General features: G+C 42.9%; 1 protein-coding gene across 1 annotated transcript; it reads right to left on the bottom strand.

Annotated features, from left to right (window-relative positions):
• Nucleotides 1-7,480: 7,480 nt before the first annotated feature.
• On the bottom strand, nucleotides 7,481-10,624 carry FGFBP3 (fibroblast growth factor binding protein 3). Its single transcript, XM_080643244.1, has 2 exons — nucleotides 10,525-10,624; nucleotides 7,481-10,218 (listed from the first exon to the last, which is right to left on the bottom strand). The coding sequence occupies exon 2, from the start codon at nucleotides 10,142-10,144 to the stop codon at nucleotides 9,362-9,364; it is 783 nt and encodes a 260-aa protein (XP_080499370.1). The 5' UTR covers nucleotides 10,145-10,218; nucleotides 10,525-10,624; the 3' UTR covers nucleotides 7,481-9,361.
• Nucleotides 10,625-14,472: the final 3,848 nt, after the last annotated feature.

The following is a 14,472-nucleotide window of genomic DNA, read 5'->3' as shown; positions in this document are numbered from 1 at the left end:
TCCCCTGCAGGCCTGCTCCCCCCTAACTGCCTCCCCTGCAGGCCTGGTCCCTCCCAACTGCCCTCCCCTGCTGGCCAGATCACCCACAACTGCCCTCCTCTGCTGGCCCAGTCACCCCTAACTGCCCTCCCCTGCTGGCCATCTTGTGGTGGCCATCTTGTGTCCACATGGGGGCAGGATCTTTGACCACATGCGGGCAGCCATCTTGTGTGTTGGAGTGATGGTCAATCTGCATATTACTCTTTTATTAGATAGGAGAGAGGCCTGGTGCATGGGTGGGGGCCAGCTGGTTTGCCCTGAAGGGTGTCCTGGATCAGGGTGGGGGTTCCCTTGGGGTGTGGGGCGGCCTAGGCAAGGGGCCTGTGGTGGTTTGCAGGCTGGCCACGCCCCCCGGCGACCCAAGCAGAGGCCCTGGGATCTGGGATTTATTTATCTTCTATAATTGAAACTTTGTAGCATTGAGTGGAGGCCTGGGGCGGCAAGGGCAGGCAGAAAGCTTGGCTTCCTCCATTGCCAGGGAAACCCAAGCCTCCCTCCTGCTCTCTGTGGCTGCAGCCATCTTGGTTGGGTGTATTTGCATATTCCCTCCTGATTGGCTGGTGGGCATGGCTGGTGGGCGTGGCTGGTGGGTGTAGCGGAGGTATGGTCAATTTGCATATTACTCTTATTAATTAGGATGTGGACCTCAGAATTCTTTTCCTATAGTCCTATTACCTCTCTCCTGGCTTATCTATAATCAATGTGTATTGAGTGCATGCTATATCACACACACACACACACACACACACACACATACACACACACACATTGCTCAGAACAATTTCATATAATTGGCACCAGTAATATTACCTTCATTTTAATTTATTTTATTTTTTTATTTGTTGATTTGAGAGAGAGAGAGAGAAAAACATTGAGTTGCTGTTCCATCTATTTATGCATTCATTGGTTGATCCTTATATGTGCTCTGCCTGAAGATTGAACCCGAAACCTTGGCATAATGGGACGATGCTATAACCAACTGAGCTACCTGGTCAGGGCATTATTATCCGCATTTTAAAGATGAGAATAGTGAGACTTAGAATTTGTCTGGTGCGTGTGATATTGTAAGACGTGGAGCTGGGACTTGATCCTTGGTTATCTGACTCCAGAGTTCATGTTCTTAACACTGTATACTACCTTTGAGATATTAAGACATCTTTTTATTCAACACATAAAGAGCCTGTATAATTGGAAGGTGTTTTATCCATCATATTATTTTACTGTCACTATATTCACAAGTCATTTGGTAGAAATTGGTGACACTCATATGCCAGGGCTGTGTATTGAGCACAACGGCTAACATTTTAACTAAATGACATTTGAAGACCTTCTATCAGCTGGCTGTTGGCTCGCTCAGGCCATGGAACATCACTGGTGACACCCCTGGAGGTCAGAGAAGGTTAGGTCATCCCCTAAACCAGTGGTTTCCCAACGTCTGGAATTCCAAAACCATTAAAACTTCCTACACATTTGGAGGAATGACATTTACCAAGTGAAACATTCAATTTTTAAAATCACCATCTATAATACTAGCATTATCCTTTTATAAAAGAAAGGATATTTTAAACCTATCTTCCTCCATTCCTATAAAGAAAAATTAGAAGGGACATAACCTCAGAATAAAGAATAATCCTTAATCTAAACAAATCAGATCTGACAAAATTCACTATCTTGTCCTTATTTTTCTCATAATGAACTGACTTTGGATCGGGCCATATAGGCCAACATCGTCATTTTACCAATTAGGAGGTGATTCATCAGACACATCTTTATGTTAGCCAGATTACTGTGATGGAGTCTGCAGGCCAGGATGGAGGATTAAGCCCCTCTAACAAAATCACTGAAAGTAGTTTCCCCTGGTTAAGTAGTTTCCCCTGGCAAAAGTATGATGTTTCCATAAGGTTATGGATGTAGACCTGGCAGAAAGACACTGTGACTCAGCAGAAACAAGGGTCCATAGAGGATGAAGGATGAAGGTATTGGTGGAAGGTGTTCAAGGTCTATGGCCTGGTGATGAGACAGTTGTGCAATATCGAAAATAACTCAGTTCAAGTTCCAGCTCTACTCTCTCCTTGGAGAATTCACTGAATGTCCCTGAACCTGTTTCTTCACTCATAAAATGCCATCTCATGAGGTAGATAAGGGGACATATAAGAAGATGCTTTTCAGTCTGGCTGGTGTGGCTCAGTGGTTGAGTGTCAATCTATGAACCACGAGGTCACGGTTCAATTCCCAGTCAGTCAGGGCACATGCTTGGGTTACCGGCTGGATCTCCAGTGTGGGGTGTGCAGGAGGCAGCCAATCAATGATTTTCTCTCATCCTTGATGTTTCTATCTCTCTCCCTTACTCTGTAAAAGAGAAGGCCTCCTCTGCTATTTTGAACAAATCTGTGACTAAGCAGTAGTCACCTGTTAGGGCTGCTAGGAGCTTGAGGCTGCAGCCAAATAACCCTGCTGGCCCCTCCTCTCTTAATACCCCGTACCTTGTCCCAGGAGGCTAATTATCCTGCTTGCAAATAAGAGCTCTCCAGCCCTCGGTCTGCCCCAGCCTTCCTCCGGCAGCCTATTTGCTTTTTGGCACTCATTTTGCCATCCTACACTGATGTCCTCCTTCATTCTGGGTGACTCACTGAAAGTTTTTATAACACTGTAGGTGCCAGGCATTCACAGTTACACAAAGTGGTTTCACCCTCCAGATTTTCCTGAGCGTTTATGTTATGGATTTTAACAGGGCTTTGCAGGAACATCCACACCCACCTAAGAAAATGGTCGCATACTCACATGGTTGAGATTGCTGGTATGAGCTAAGGCACTAGGATATGCTGTCCTAAACATCTTTTTTGCTGTAGGCATGCTGCTGTTGATACGTTTTCAAAATGCTCCAATCGTGTGTGTGTGTGTGTGTGTGTGTGTGTGTGTGTGTGTGTGTTCTGTTGTATTGTGTTTTGTTTAGCTTTGCTTTGCCTTTTTTAAAAATTTAATTGAAAGCATTCCTGAGCCTTGGGCATTAGTTGGAAGGGATAAGAAGAGAGAAAGGTAAATAGCTGCCTTTAACTGCTGGTAAGTATTTCATTCCAGGGCACTGCCAACGGATACTTATATATGACTAAACATAAACTGTGACATCTTGCCCTCCTGGAGGTCCCACACTGGCTGTCTTCCCTTCATCTCTCTCCCACCTCTTAAAATCAATGCAAAAGGGCCCTATCCCTGTCTCGATTTGGAGAAGAATCCTTCTCATTGTGGTCATTGTGCATGGAAACAAAAGAACATCTGGATCAAAGGTTTAGGGTCTTCAGCCCCACCACGGTCACATGACCACCCAGCTCAAAGGAGGCAACTGTTAACTGAAGTGCTGGTCCGAAGCTTCCATCCTTTCATGGAGAGTTCCTGTGGTTACCTAGAAACAGTCCCCTCACGTCATTTTCATTGCCTTGCACTGTGCTGCCAACAGTCTTTCGGGAAATTCTGTATTTAGCCATTTCAAGTTGTACCCTCAATGAAAGCGTCCTTTTCCCCCCACTCTGAAACATACAACCCTGCATTCCTCCTGCCCCCAAATTCATTTTGGTTTTCCTTTAGAACTTAGAAACAGTTTGTCTAGTTCACATAGCCCCCAAAATCCTGCTGGTGGTTTTGTTGAAATCATGTTTAAATGTATAGATTATTTATAGATTGAAAAAAATAATGTTAATGCTTCTTATGTAATAATAATAATAAATTCATCTGTAATTTCATTTTTTATGGCTTTCTTTTCTGCCCTTCGAAGTATTTCTGTATTCTTCATATAGCTCTTGCATATTTCTTATTGAGTTTATACTTAGGCATTTTACCTTATTATTAACGGCATCTTCCAACATCTTTTCTTCCTGCTTGTCTGTACATGATGACCACTCAATAATTTTAACATGGCTGAAGCCAACATCGTGTTTTAAAAAGGAGAGGAGGGCTTTGGTCTGCTTTCATGCCTGCTTTTAAAAATTGAAACGGGAAAGAGTTTGAATGTGGTGAGCCAGAGGTCACAGGAGGGACAAACTAGGGGTAAATTCATCAAAGCTCTGCAGCGGTGAGCCTGGTCAGGAAGCAAGGAGAGTTGTTCTTTGAAGTTGTAATAAAGCCGTAGAGCTGGGAGGTCAGCTGTAGTCCCCAAGCCTTCAAGACCAGAAACATTCTCTTCTCCTTTCAAGTCCTCCTCATTAAAGATCTCACATACCCCCCTTGCTTCCACATTAGGGAGGCGAACACTGCATATTCTCTCTTCAACAACTACACATTTCCTGCTTATTTCTTTTGATACTGTTCCCAGCTGAGATGCAGAGTTGCTGATTGCCATTTTGTGTAAGTGCCCTTTAAGACTGAAAGTCCCTCTGGATGCCCGCATTGGTATACTAAAGGAAATGGGAGCACTAAGGATATATTTATTGCAGGCTTGCAAGGTGCCAGACACTGTGCTTTTCATGAGCATCTTATTTAATCCTCCCAACAACCCCACGGGGGAATTACTATTATTTTTTCCCTATTTTACATAGAGGAAGACTGAAGCTCAGAGAGATGAAGTAAATTGTCCAAGGTCATGCAGCTGGTTAGTAGTAATACCGAGATTTGAACCCATGCATGTTGATCTCCTTCACCTAAAGTCATAGCAGCTTTTAGCTGTAGTATATTTTTGTGACAGCAGAAGAAAAAAGACCTAGCTCACGCTTCGACCAAACTGAAACATGAGCCTTTTATTAAATGGAGTGCAGTGCTCCAATCCCCCTTTAAGTGAGAGCCCGTCATGCGCGGTATAATTAGCTGACAGTGTCCAGCAGCAGCACCTTCAGAATCCACCATGTTCACACCAAGAACATGTTCTTCCTGGGCCATACGGGAGCACAAATATGTTTATGAGTTGCCATGATTTAGACTTACCAGTAGAAGCAGAGGAGGGCCTGGCCCAGGAATTTCAGATTTATATTGTTTCTTTTCTCCCTATTATTTTTTTTTTAAATATATTTTATTGATTTTAGAGAGGAAGGGAGAGGGAGAAATAGAAACTTCAATGATAAGAGAGAATCACTGATTGACTGCCTCCTGCACACACAAACCACCCCCCTGCCCCCGCTGGGGATCGAGCCCGCAACCCAGGCATGTTCCCTTGTCCGGAATCAAACCCGGGATCCCTCAGTCCACAAGCGGACGCTCTATCCATTGAGCCAAACCAGCTAGGACTCCCCTATTCTTGCGTTACGCCATTCTTTACCTCAAGCTGACATCTCCTAGATAGGCTTCCCAGATAACCATACCTACACTCACCTTCCATGTTCCTAATCTTTTACATGTAGAAACCTAATTTTTATTGTTGTTGTTAGGTTTTGTTTTCTAATGGTTTCATGGTGTAATCCTAAATTCCAGCTTGTTAAAGGCTGGTACTACATCAGGGTATCTCTTCCCCGCCCGCCCCGTGCCCTGCCCCCTTCCTTAGCACCAGAGTCCAGGGCATTTGGACCAGCATCCAAAATTATTAGTTTATTGTTTAATTAAATTAATTGACTTTAAACTTTACTCTTCTTCAAGGAAAGGAGAGGTAATATTCATTGGGTACCTATTGTATGTCAAGCATTGTGTGGTGCTGAGTAGTATCCAATGTATCACATAATTTATTCTTCATGGTAACCCTGGAAGTTAGACATTATTGTTATTGAACAAGAGAAGAGAGAAACATGGAGAGGTTAAGCCTTCGCAAAATAACGCAGAGTAAGTGGCAGGCAGAACTAATATTCAAACCGGTCATGTCTGACTCAAAACCAGTGCTCACCCACATCACAGAACTGCCTCCTAGGGCCAGTACTTGAAGGAGGCAAGTGAGAGGGGTGAGGCTCTTGCCTAGGGTGCAAAATATAGGGCAGTCCCAACAAACGCAGTCATCAAAATAAATATTTTAATGCAATACTTTAAAAATCAAAATTAATGCAAAACAATCCACGAGGAACAAAGTATTGAATTTTGAAATGAGGATGGGATCATGATTACTGGTTTTCCTTTTGCCTCAGGCTTCAGTAGAGCTTCCCACAGCACCAGCACTGATCCTGCCTTTATTTAAAATCGTAAGCTGAGTCATTGAATGAAAGCTTTGTTTTAGAAAATTAATATGTTGGGGGTGTGAAGGACAAACTGAAAAGGTAGAGACTTTGAAGGTTTGAAACATTTTGCCTACTCAAAATGAGTTAAGAAAAATTCCACTATTCCCTCTTAGCTCTGTGCTAAATAACTTGGGAAGTACAACCAGAACAAGATGGTCTGATGCTTTTCACAAATTCTCTCTCTTCTGTAGACTGAGCTACAGATGCCTTGCTACTTCTGATGCCCCCGCTGGTGCCAGCTCTGATGATAACCCGGGCGTGTCTGGCAACTTTCCCTTCCCTCCTAATGGCACCCGCAGGGGGAAATTCCCATGTTTCCCGTGTACATCCTCCTCATTATTTTAGAGATTTTGATCCTGTCTTTTTCCACCTGCATGTTTCACCTCTAGCTTAACCTTCCAAGTCTTTCTAGATGCTCCAGACACAGAAGCCTTCTCTATTTCTCGGTCATTTTCGTTGTCTTTCTCTAGGTCTTTTCTAACTCTATGACCTTTCTGGAGTTATAACATGTAGTACTACATACAGCACTTGTTGATTTTCACACAGTATCTTCTCTATGAAAAACTATGTATAGGTCTTCAGAATGCTAGTAGTGTGCCTTAGGGACCTCAGATTTAACCAAGCCCAGCTCCCCTCAAATGTACATTTCAGAGATATTGGAACTTAACCAAAGTCACCCAGGATGCTGATGGTAGAATCTGTCCATTTCTCTTCCACTGCAAGCAATTGGCCCCTCTGAGTCTGTATCCTGTTCCTGAGACAGAGTCCTAGTAGAGCTCTTCTTCTTTTTTTTTTTTTATAAATATATATTTTATTGATTTTTTACAGAGAGGAAGGGAGAGGGATAGAGAGTTAGAAACATCGATCAGCTGCCTCCTGCACACTCCCCAGTGGGTATGTGCCCGCAACCAAGGTACATGCTCTTGACTGGAATCGAACCTGGGACCCTTGAGTCCGCAGGCCGACGCTCTAGCCACTGAGCCAAACTGGTTAGGGCTTGTATAGCTCTTCTTAAACAGAAAAGCAGCAGAGAAGTAACAACCTACACAGTGTACTTGGCCTACAGAGTTTGGCCTTTCTCTCTGTCATAGTGGTAAGTTCATCAACCGGCCAAAGGACACACAGGAAGGAATTGGCAGTTGCCTTGTATGAAGAGGTAAAACAATGGTTCTAGACAGTGCTGTTTTATTCCAAATACCCTTTTCTTTTTTTAAAAATATATTTTATTGATTTTTTACAGAGAGGAAGGGAGAGGGATAGAGAGCCAGAAACATCGATGAGAGAGAAACATCAATCAGCTGCCTCCTACACTCTCCCTACCGGGGATATGCCCGCAACCAAGGTACATGGCCTTGACCAGAATCGAACCTGGGATCCTTGAGTCCGCAGGCTAATGCTTTATCCACTGAGCCAAAACAGCCAGGGCCCAAGTATCCTCTTCTGATGACACCCCAACTTTGCCAATCTTTTTGAAGAAAGTATACATTGCTCCGTATATCTAGGGAGTAGTCTGCAGCTACTCTGAGCTTTCTTTCCTTGGCCCAAATGAATTTTATCTAGTGGTCAATGTTACTCAAATGTGATTTCATAAACCTGGCCTGAAACTGGGTGCAATCTGAATATTTTTTGCCAATTGTATGAATACAAGAATGTACAGAATCGGTAAAAGACCGTTAGTTTACATTTCCTAGAGGCCAGACAAAGAGGAAAAAGTTCAAGAGATGTTCGGTATCTGTAAGTTTGTTGCATTTACCATGATTTTAAAAGGGAGGAGGTAAGAAGAACAGAAGGTTGGTAAAAGGATAAAAACCTTCTATTGGGCAGTGACTTAAATGTCTAATGGGCTTAGGCCTGTAACATGAATGAAGTCGGTTGATAAGATGTGTAGGAGCAATGGAGAACTCCAGAAAACATGCCTATTCTAAAGGGAAGCCAACAGTAGGTGTCAGCCAATTGTTGCCATGCGGGAAGGTGGGTCCAATGTTGCTAGATCTGATTTTTCAAGACAATTCAGGAATCTGGATTTTTAATGAAATTACCTAATTTTTAAATGCTGGCAACAAATCCAAAATGGGAGGGAGGAAAGAAGAGAGGAAAAATGAAAGTGAACCAACCACATGCAAGCCAAATGGAACAATGATAGGGCCCAGGGTTTGCCAGTTTGTGACTCTTTACTTACAGACTTCTTTCTTATCTTTCCCAACAATTCAAGATAAGTTTAGCAACTTACTTCAAGATAAACTCAGAACAAGATCAAATGCAGTCATAATTTCCATTGCCCTGTCAGTTCTTTAAATCTATCCACACAGTTTCTATTGGGAACCTAATATGTGCACAGTCTCTCATTACATCTTATTTAAAATGAAATATGTTAACAATTAATTACATGAAACGGAAATACAGCTTCCATAATGATGCAAATGACTCTGAGATACATACTTACATTTTAGCTGGTTTTTAAAAATATGGCCAACTATAAAAACTTACTTTTTAAAACCTACTGGAGCACTCAATTTCTACAATTCACTTCTGAATTTAGAAGGTTAATGGGAAAGTTTCAGAACATGAGGCATCACTGTTTAAAAGTAGCACTTCCAAAATCATTCATTAGAGTCCATTTTGACAATGAATGGCTTCTATCCCTGTAGACATCATCTACATTGCTAAGCAGCATCCAAGTTAATATTAATTCAGAAAGAAAAAAAAAGTTGGAAACCCTGTCGGATGATTAGGTGAAAAGACATTAATTATACAGTTCAACTTGGCTCAAGCTATCAATTGTTCGTGATTACATTTTAACATGTGCGCTAAACAGTACACATTGTATCAGCTTCCCACGTGAGATTCACATCACTTTAGTCACTTTCCCCCTTATTTTTTTCAGTCTCTCTGTACCCAGTCTACAGTTTTTACGCATTTAAGGTATGCCTACTTCTGTTTCCACTATTTCTTCTGGTCTTAATCAGGTTCGAGACTTCAAATTTGTTAAACTTCTCTGTTGTCTCAGAGATTCTTCATATCCCCTTACATTACACTCTCATCCCAAGCCCCCATCCCCACCTGCATTCTAGAACCTGGACTCCGCCCCACTCTCTATCCCATATCATCTCCTGACCTAAGGTGCCCTTCGCTTCCTTCTCCAGCTGAGCGCCTTCTCCCCTGACCCCCAACCCCCTATATCTCTTCCCAGGCCGGCAACCTCAGCCGTTCCAAAAACTAACAAAGAAGTTGCAGAGGGAGTGCCACTTCTCAGCACAGTAGGTCTCCGAGAACCTCGCGTTCTCCTCCAGCCCGTCGGGATCTGGCCCTGTCCCCAGGGGTCGCTCCTCGTCTGGGTCCGAGGCCGCCTTCCTCTTGCCCCCTTTAGTCTCCTTCTCCGAGGGCTTCCCTTTGGGGCGCGCGCTCAGGGGAGGCGGGACCGTTGCGGCGGGGCCGATCGCGGGCTCCCGGGTCCGTCCCAGGTTCCTGATCCGGGGTTTGGGATCCTGGGGGAAGCCGGCCGTAGTGGGGCCGGCGGGTGGGGACGCGTGGGACACCAGGCGCAGCTCGGCGCCGTGGCCCTTCTTGCCGGCGCACAGGCGGGCTTTGAGCGGCGCGGGGTCCTGGCAGGGCCGCCGCTTCTTGCGCAGCCGGCCCAGCACTTGCTTCCAGTAGTGCGAGCCGCGGGCGGCGTAGGCGGCGCAGCGCTCCGGCTCCCCGCGGTAGGCGCACTGGTGACGCTTCCCGTCCGGGCCCTGGCAGCGCAGCGACAGCTCGCTGCCCGCCGTCGGCCCTGGAGCGGACAGCAGGAGCTGCCAGCTGCACGCGTGGCGCTCGGGGCTGATGAAGCGGCCGGTAGAGCCGCCCACGGGACCCCGGGCTGACTCTGCGGCGCTGCCTGCCGCCCCCGGGTCCCTCCGGGCGGCCGCGAGGAGGCAGCCACCCAGCAGCAGCAGCAGCAGAAGAAGAAGCAAGAGTGATGCTCGCAGCCTCAGAGGGCTCATGGCTCAGGTCGGCTCTTCCGGGACCCCTGGGTGCTTCAGTGGTGGCAGGGCTAGGACAGCAGCACCCCTGCGACCTGGGGACAGAGGGAGAGGCTGAACCCCCGCGCAGTCCTTGACCCCAGCACCTACACCTGCGAATCCCTCTCCCCAGACTTTCTGGGCGCTTGTTTCCAGTGGGCCACAGCAGCAGCCCCACTGAAAAGTTCTGGGAAAAAATAGTTTACTGTCTAAATAATCACTTTTAAATAAAATTTTAAACCCCGTTCAAACACGGAAGCAAAGCAATGCCTGATAATTACCACCTCCACAGCCTCCCTTCTCCACATCCAATAATCAATCCCCCCAAATCATTTCAGATTATTCCTCAGGGGCTTACTTACCGAGGTCTAACAGCGGTAGCGGAGCCTTATTAGGGTAACGGAATGACTGTAGAAGAGATGTCTGTGTTAGCCAACTCCCAGTGAATGAACGTGTTATTAATGGGACAGAAGGGGTCTCTCCCACTATGCCCCTCCCAGACTTCTTTCACACTGGGAGATTTCCCATCACCAACCCAACACACACACACACACACACACACACACACACACACACACACACACGTATGATAGAAGTGGCACTGTAACATGAATATAAATCGTATATTTAGCTTCCAGTGTTTAAAATAATCATGTGAATTTTAACAAGTAATTCTTTTCTTTCCTTTAACATATTTAATCATCTGAACATAAGTTAAATAAAAAGACCTAAGTTTTAACAGTTAAACAATACAATTAAAGCAATATTCTAAACCGGGCACTACTTACACTCTTTTTTATGTCATTCTGACTTCTATATTTTCACTCATCATTTCCAATAGTCTTTCTTATCACAATCCAATATAATTGTTACTACTAATATAATATATTCTAGTTTATTAATGTATCACATTGTCCAGCAGTTCACCCAAGGGTGGACATTTAAGCTTTAGATTATTTTTAGGTACTATACATCAGTTATAAACTTCTTACCAAAATAGAAGATTAAAAAAATAATTTATTTGGATTATAGTTGCAAGGTAATATTACTAATTCAAATGCTATAATCTTTTTAAAATTTTTTTTAAATATATTTTATTGATAGTTCACAGAGAGGAAGGGAGAGGGATAGAGAGCTAGAAACATCAATGAGAGAGAAACATCGATCAGCTGCCTCCTGCACACCTCCCACTGAGGATGTGCCCGCAACCAAGGTACATGCCCTTGACCGGAATCGAACCCGGGACCTTTCAGTCCGCAGGCCGACGCTCTATCCACTGAGCCAAACCGGTTTTGGCTAAATGCTATAATCTTTAAGAATTGAAATATTCTTGAATCTTGAAATTTTTATATTTAAACAAAGCTAAAATATACATCAGGATATTCCATCATTTAAAAAATGATCTCAGTAATAAATGTGATTTTTTAAATTTCAAGAGTTTATACTTTTTACTATAATTGTTTCACACATGTGAGTATTTTTTTAAAATACTTCCCCAAGATGTCAAGAAATCCATCTTGCAGACAGTATTTTCTATTACTGAACTCCTATTGGTGGTGTATTTAAACAGTTATAATTTGAGTACTACTATAAAAAGCAAAATACTTTAAATTAGAAGAATGTGCTTAAATATGTATTAGCATATATTAAATATACAATAGTGTATATTGACCTAAGAAAGGAAGTTGTTATGTTTTTTTGTGTGTGTTTTTTTTTACCTCTGGTGATACCAGAGAGATGACATGACTTTCTCAGAAAATCATGTTTGTATGAGTAGAGTACTGAGGAGTAGTTACAGGCTTTTGTTAGTTGCTCTGGCATTCCTGCTATCAGCTACTGAATCAATTGGAATAGTTTCTCAGCTAAAGGGTGACATCTTGTGACATTCTGCTCTAATTACAATGAAAAAGTTTATTATCTGGAGTCATAATTACACATTCCAGAGACCATGCTTTCTGTCAGAGACGTTGTTCCCGATGTAAGGAGACAGCGATGTGCTGTGCCATGTCAGAAGGGGGGAACTTCTTACCAGACGTTTTTATAAATTCTGTAAAATATACACAACACAAATTAACCATTTTAACTATCTTTTAGGTGTACTGTTCAGTGGCATGAAGTACATGCACACTGTTGTGTAACCATCACCACCATCCATCTCCAGAATGTTTTTCATCTTCTAAAACGGAAATTATACTCATTAAACAATAATGCATTTCTCCCTTCCTCCACCTCCTGGCAATCACCATTCTACGTCTGTCTCTATGAATTTGACTACCCTAGGTATCTCACGTAAGTGGAATCATACAGAATTTATCCTTTTGTGACTGGTTTATTTCACTTAACATGATGCCTTTAAGGCTCATCCATGGTGTAGCATGTGTTGGAATTTCCTTCCTTTTAAAAACAATAATATTCCATTGTATGTATGTACACATTTTGTTTATCCATTCATTTGTCAAGGGGCTCTTGGGTTGCTTCCCCATTTTGGCTTTTGTGAGTAATGCTGCTATGAACATGGGTATACAGATATCTTTGAGTTATTGCTTTCAATTATTTTGGGGCATATACTGGTACGCAGAAGTGGAATTACTGGATCATGTGGTACTTTGGTTTCTGACTTTTTGAGGAACCTACATACCGGCTTTCCCAGAGTGGCTGCACCTTTTTACCTTCCCAATAACAGTGCACAAGGATTCCAATTGCTCCACATCCTTATCAATACTTGCTATTTACTGTTTGTTTGATTAATTGCTTATTTTTGTTTTTATAATAACCATCCTAATGGGTGTCAAGTGGCGTCACTGTAGTTTTGATTTGCAATGCTGTAATTAGTGTTGTTGAGCATCTTTACATGTTTTATTGGCCATCTGTATATCTTCCTGGTAGAAATGTCTATTCAAGTCCTTTGCCCATTTTAAAATTAGGTTGTTTTGTTGTTGTTGAGTTGTAGGAGTTCTTTATATATTCTGGATATAGATACACATATATGTAGCAAAATGGTAACATGGACAGGTAATTTACACACAAACTTCTTTTTTTAAAAAAATATATTTTATTGATATTTTACAGAGAGGAAGGGAGAGGGATAGAGAGCTAGAAACATCGATGAGAGAGAAACATCGATCAGCTGCCTCCTGCACACCTCCCACTGGAGATGTGCCCGCAACCAAGGTACATGCCCTTGACCGGAATCGAACCCGGGACCCTTCAGTCCGCAGGCCGACGCTCTTTCCACTGAGCCAAACCGGTTTCGGCCACACAAACTTCTTTTTAAAAAATAGTTTTATTGATTTCAGAGAGAAAGAGAGACAGACAGACAGACACATCAATGATGAGAGAGAATTATCGATTGGCTGTCTCCTGCATGGCTCCTACTGGGGATCAAACCCACAACCTGGGCATGTGCCCTTGACCAGAATCAAACCTGGGACCCTTCAGCAGGCCAACACTCTATCCACTGAGCCAAACCAGTCAGGGCGAACAGTGGTCTTTAAACTGGAGTATATGTACCCCTGAGGATACCCAAAAACTTTTCAAGAAGTGTATAGGCCTACATAGACTTTTAACAACTCAATTTCAAGATCCTCAACCTGAATGTGCATATGTTTATTTCAACCATACGCCTGGGTATGGGCCTGAAGTTAGGATATTAGGCTGGTTCTCCTTTCCCCCTCCTTTCACAGTCACCCTGCTCTCGTTTGACTACAGAAAGGCAGAGTTTATATCCATATAAGATCTCATTTGGGATTTTATATATAAAATTTAATATACATACTTTTTATACTGTTTTTATTCTTAAAATTTCAGTTAATCCACCTAAAATTTATTTTGTGGTTACCACGAGACAACAATATATCTGTAGATGTAAGAACTTTGATGTAAATCTCTAAATAATTTAACTGGATAATTTATACTTTTATATTCATATCAAAGGTCTTTTGAGCATATGAGAAAAGGCTAAAGTTAGTGCATGTATCATTTCACTATCTTCCCAGAATTCCCTGCAGTTATAGTGGCCACATGACACTGTTCTGGCCAATGAGATATTAAGTCTGGGAAGATTTTTGCTTTCTTGGGACAAGCACTGCCTCTTACTCCTTCCTTTTCCTTCTTTTCCCTGGATGTATGATGCCTGGAGGTGAAGCAACCTTCTTTCCAACTCTCACAGTAGAGCTTATCTCAGGGGAAGCTGAAACTATCTCTTGGGTGGTCTAAGGATTATTCCATCCCCATTGCCAGTGGTTGGTTTAGTTATCTGTGTGTGACCTCACTCTACACACTTTGTTTCTAAGTGGTTAGTATCAGCCTGC

This window comes from Plecotus auritus (assembly GCF_963455305.1).
Source record: "Plecotus auritus genome assembly, chromosome: 9".
In the NCBI taxonomy this organism is placed as follows: domain Eukaryota; kingdom Metazoa; phylum Chordata; class Mammalia; order Chiroptera; family Vespertilionidae; genus Plecotus; species Plecotus auritus.
This window is presented reverse-complemented; position numbering and strand designations above follow the sequence as displayed.

Bases quoted from the DNA above. Each gene is read 5' to 3' on its own strand.
- FGFBP3 (XM_080643244.1), bottom strand. From the start codon at position 10,144: ATGAGCCCTCTGAGGCTGCGAGCATCACTCTTGCTTCTTCTTCTGCTG.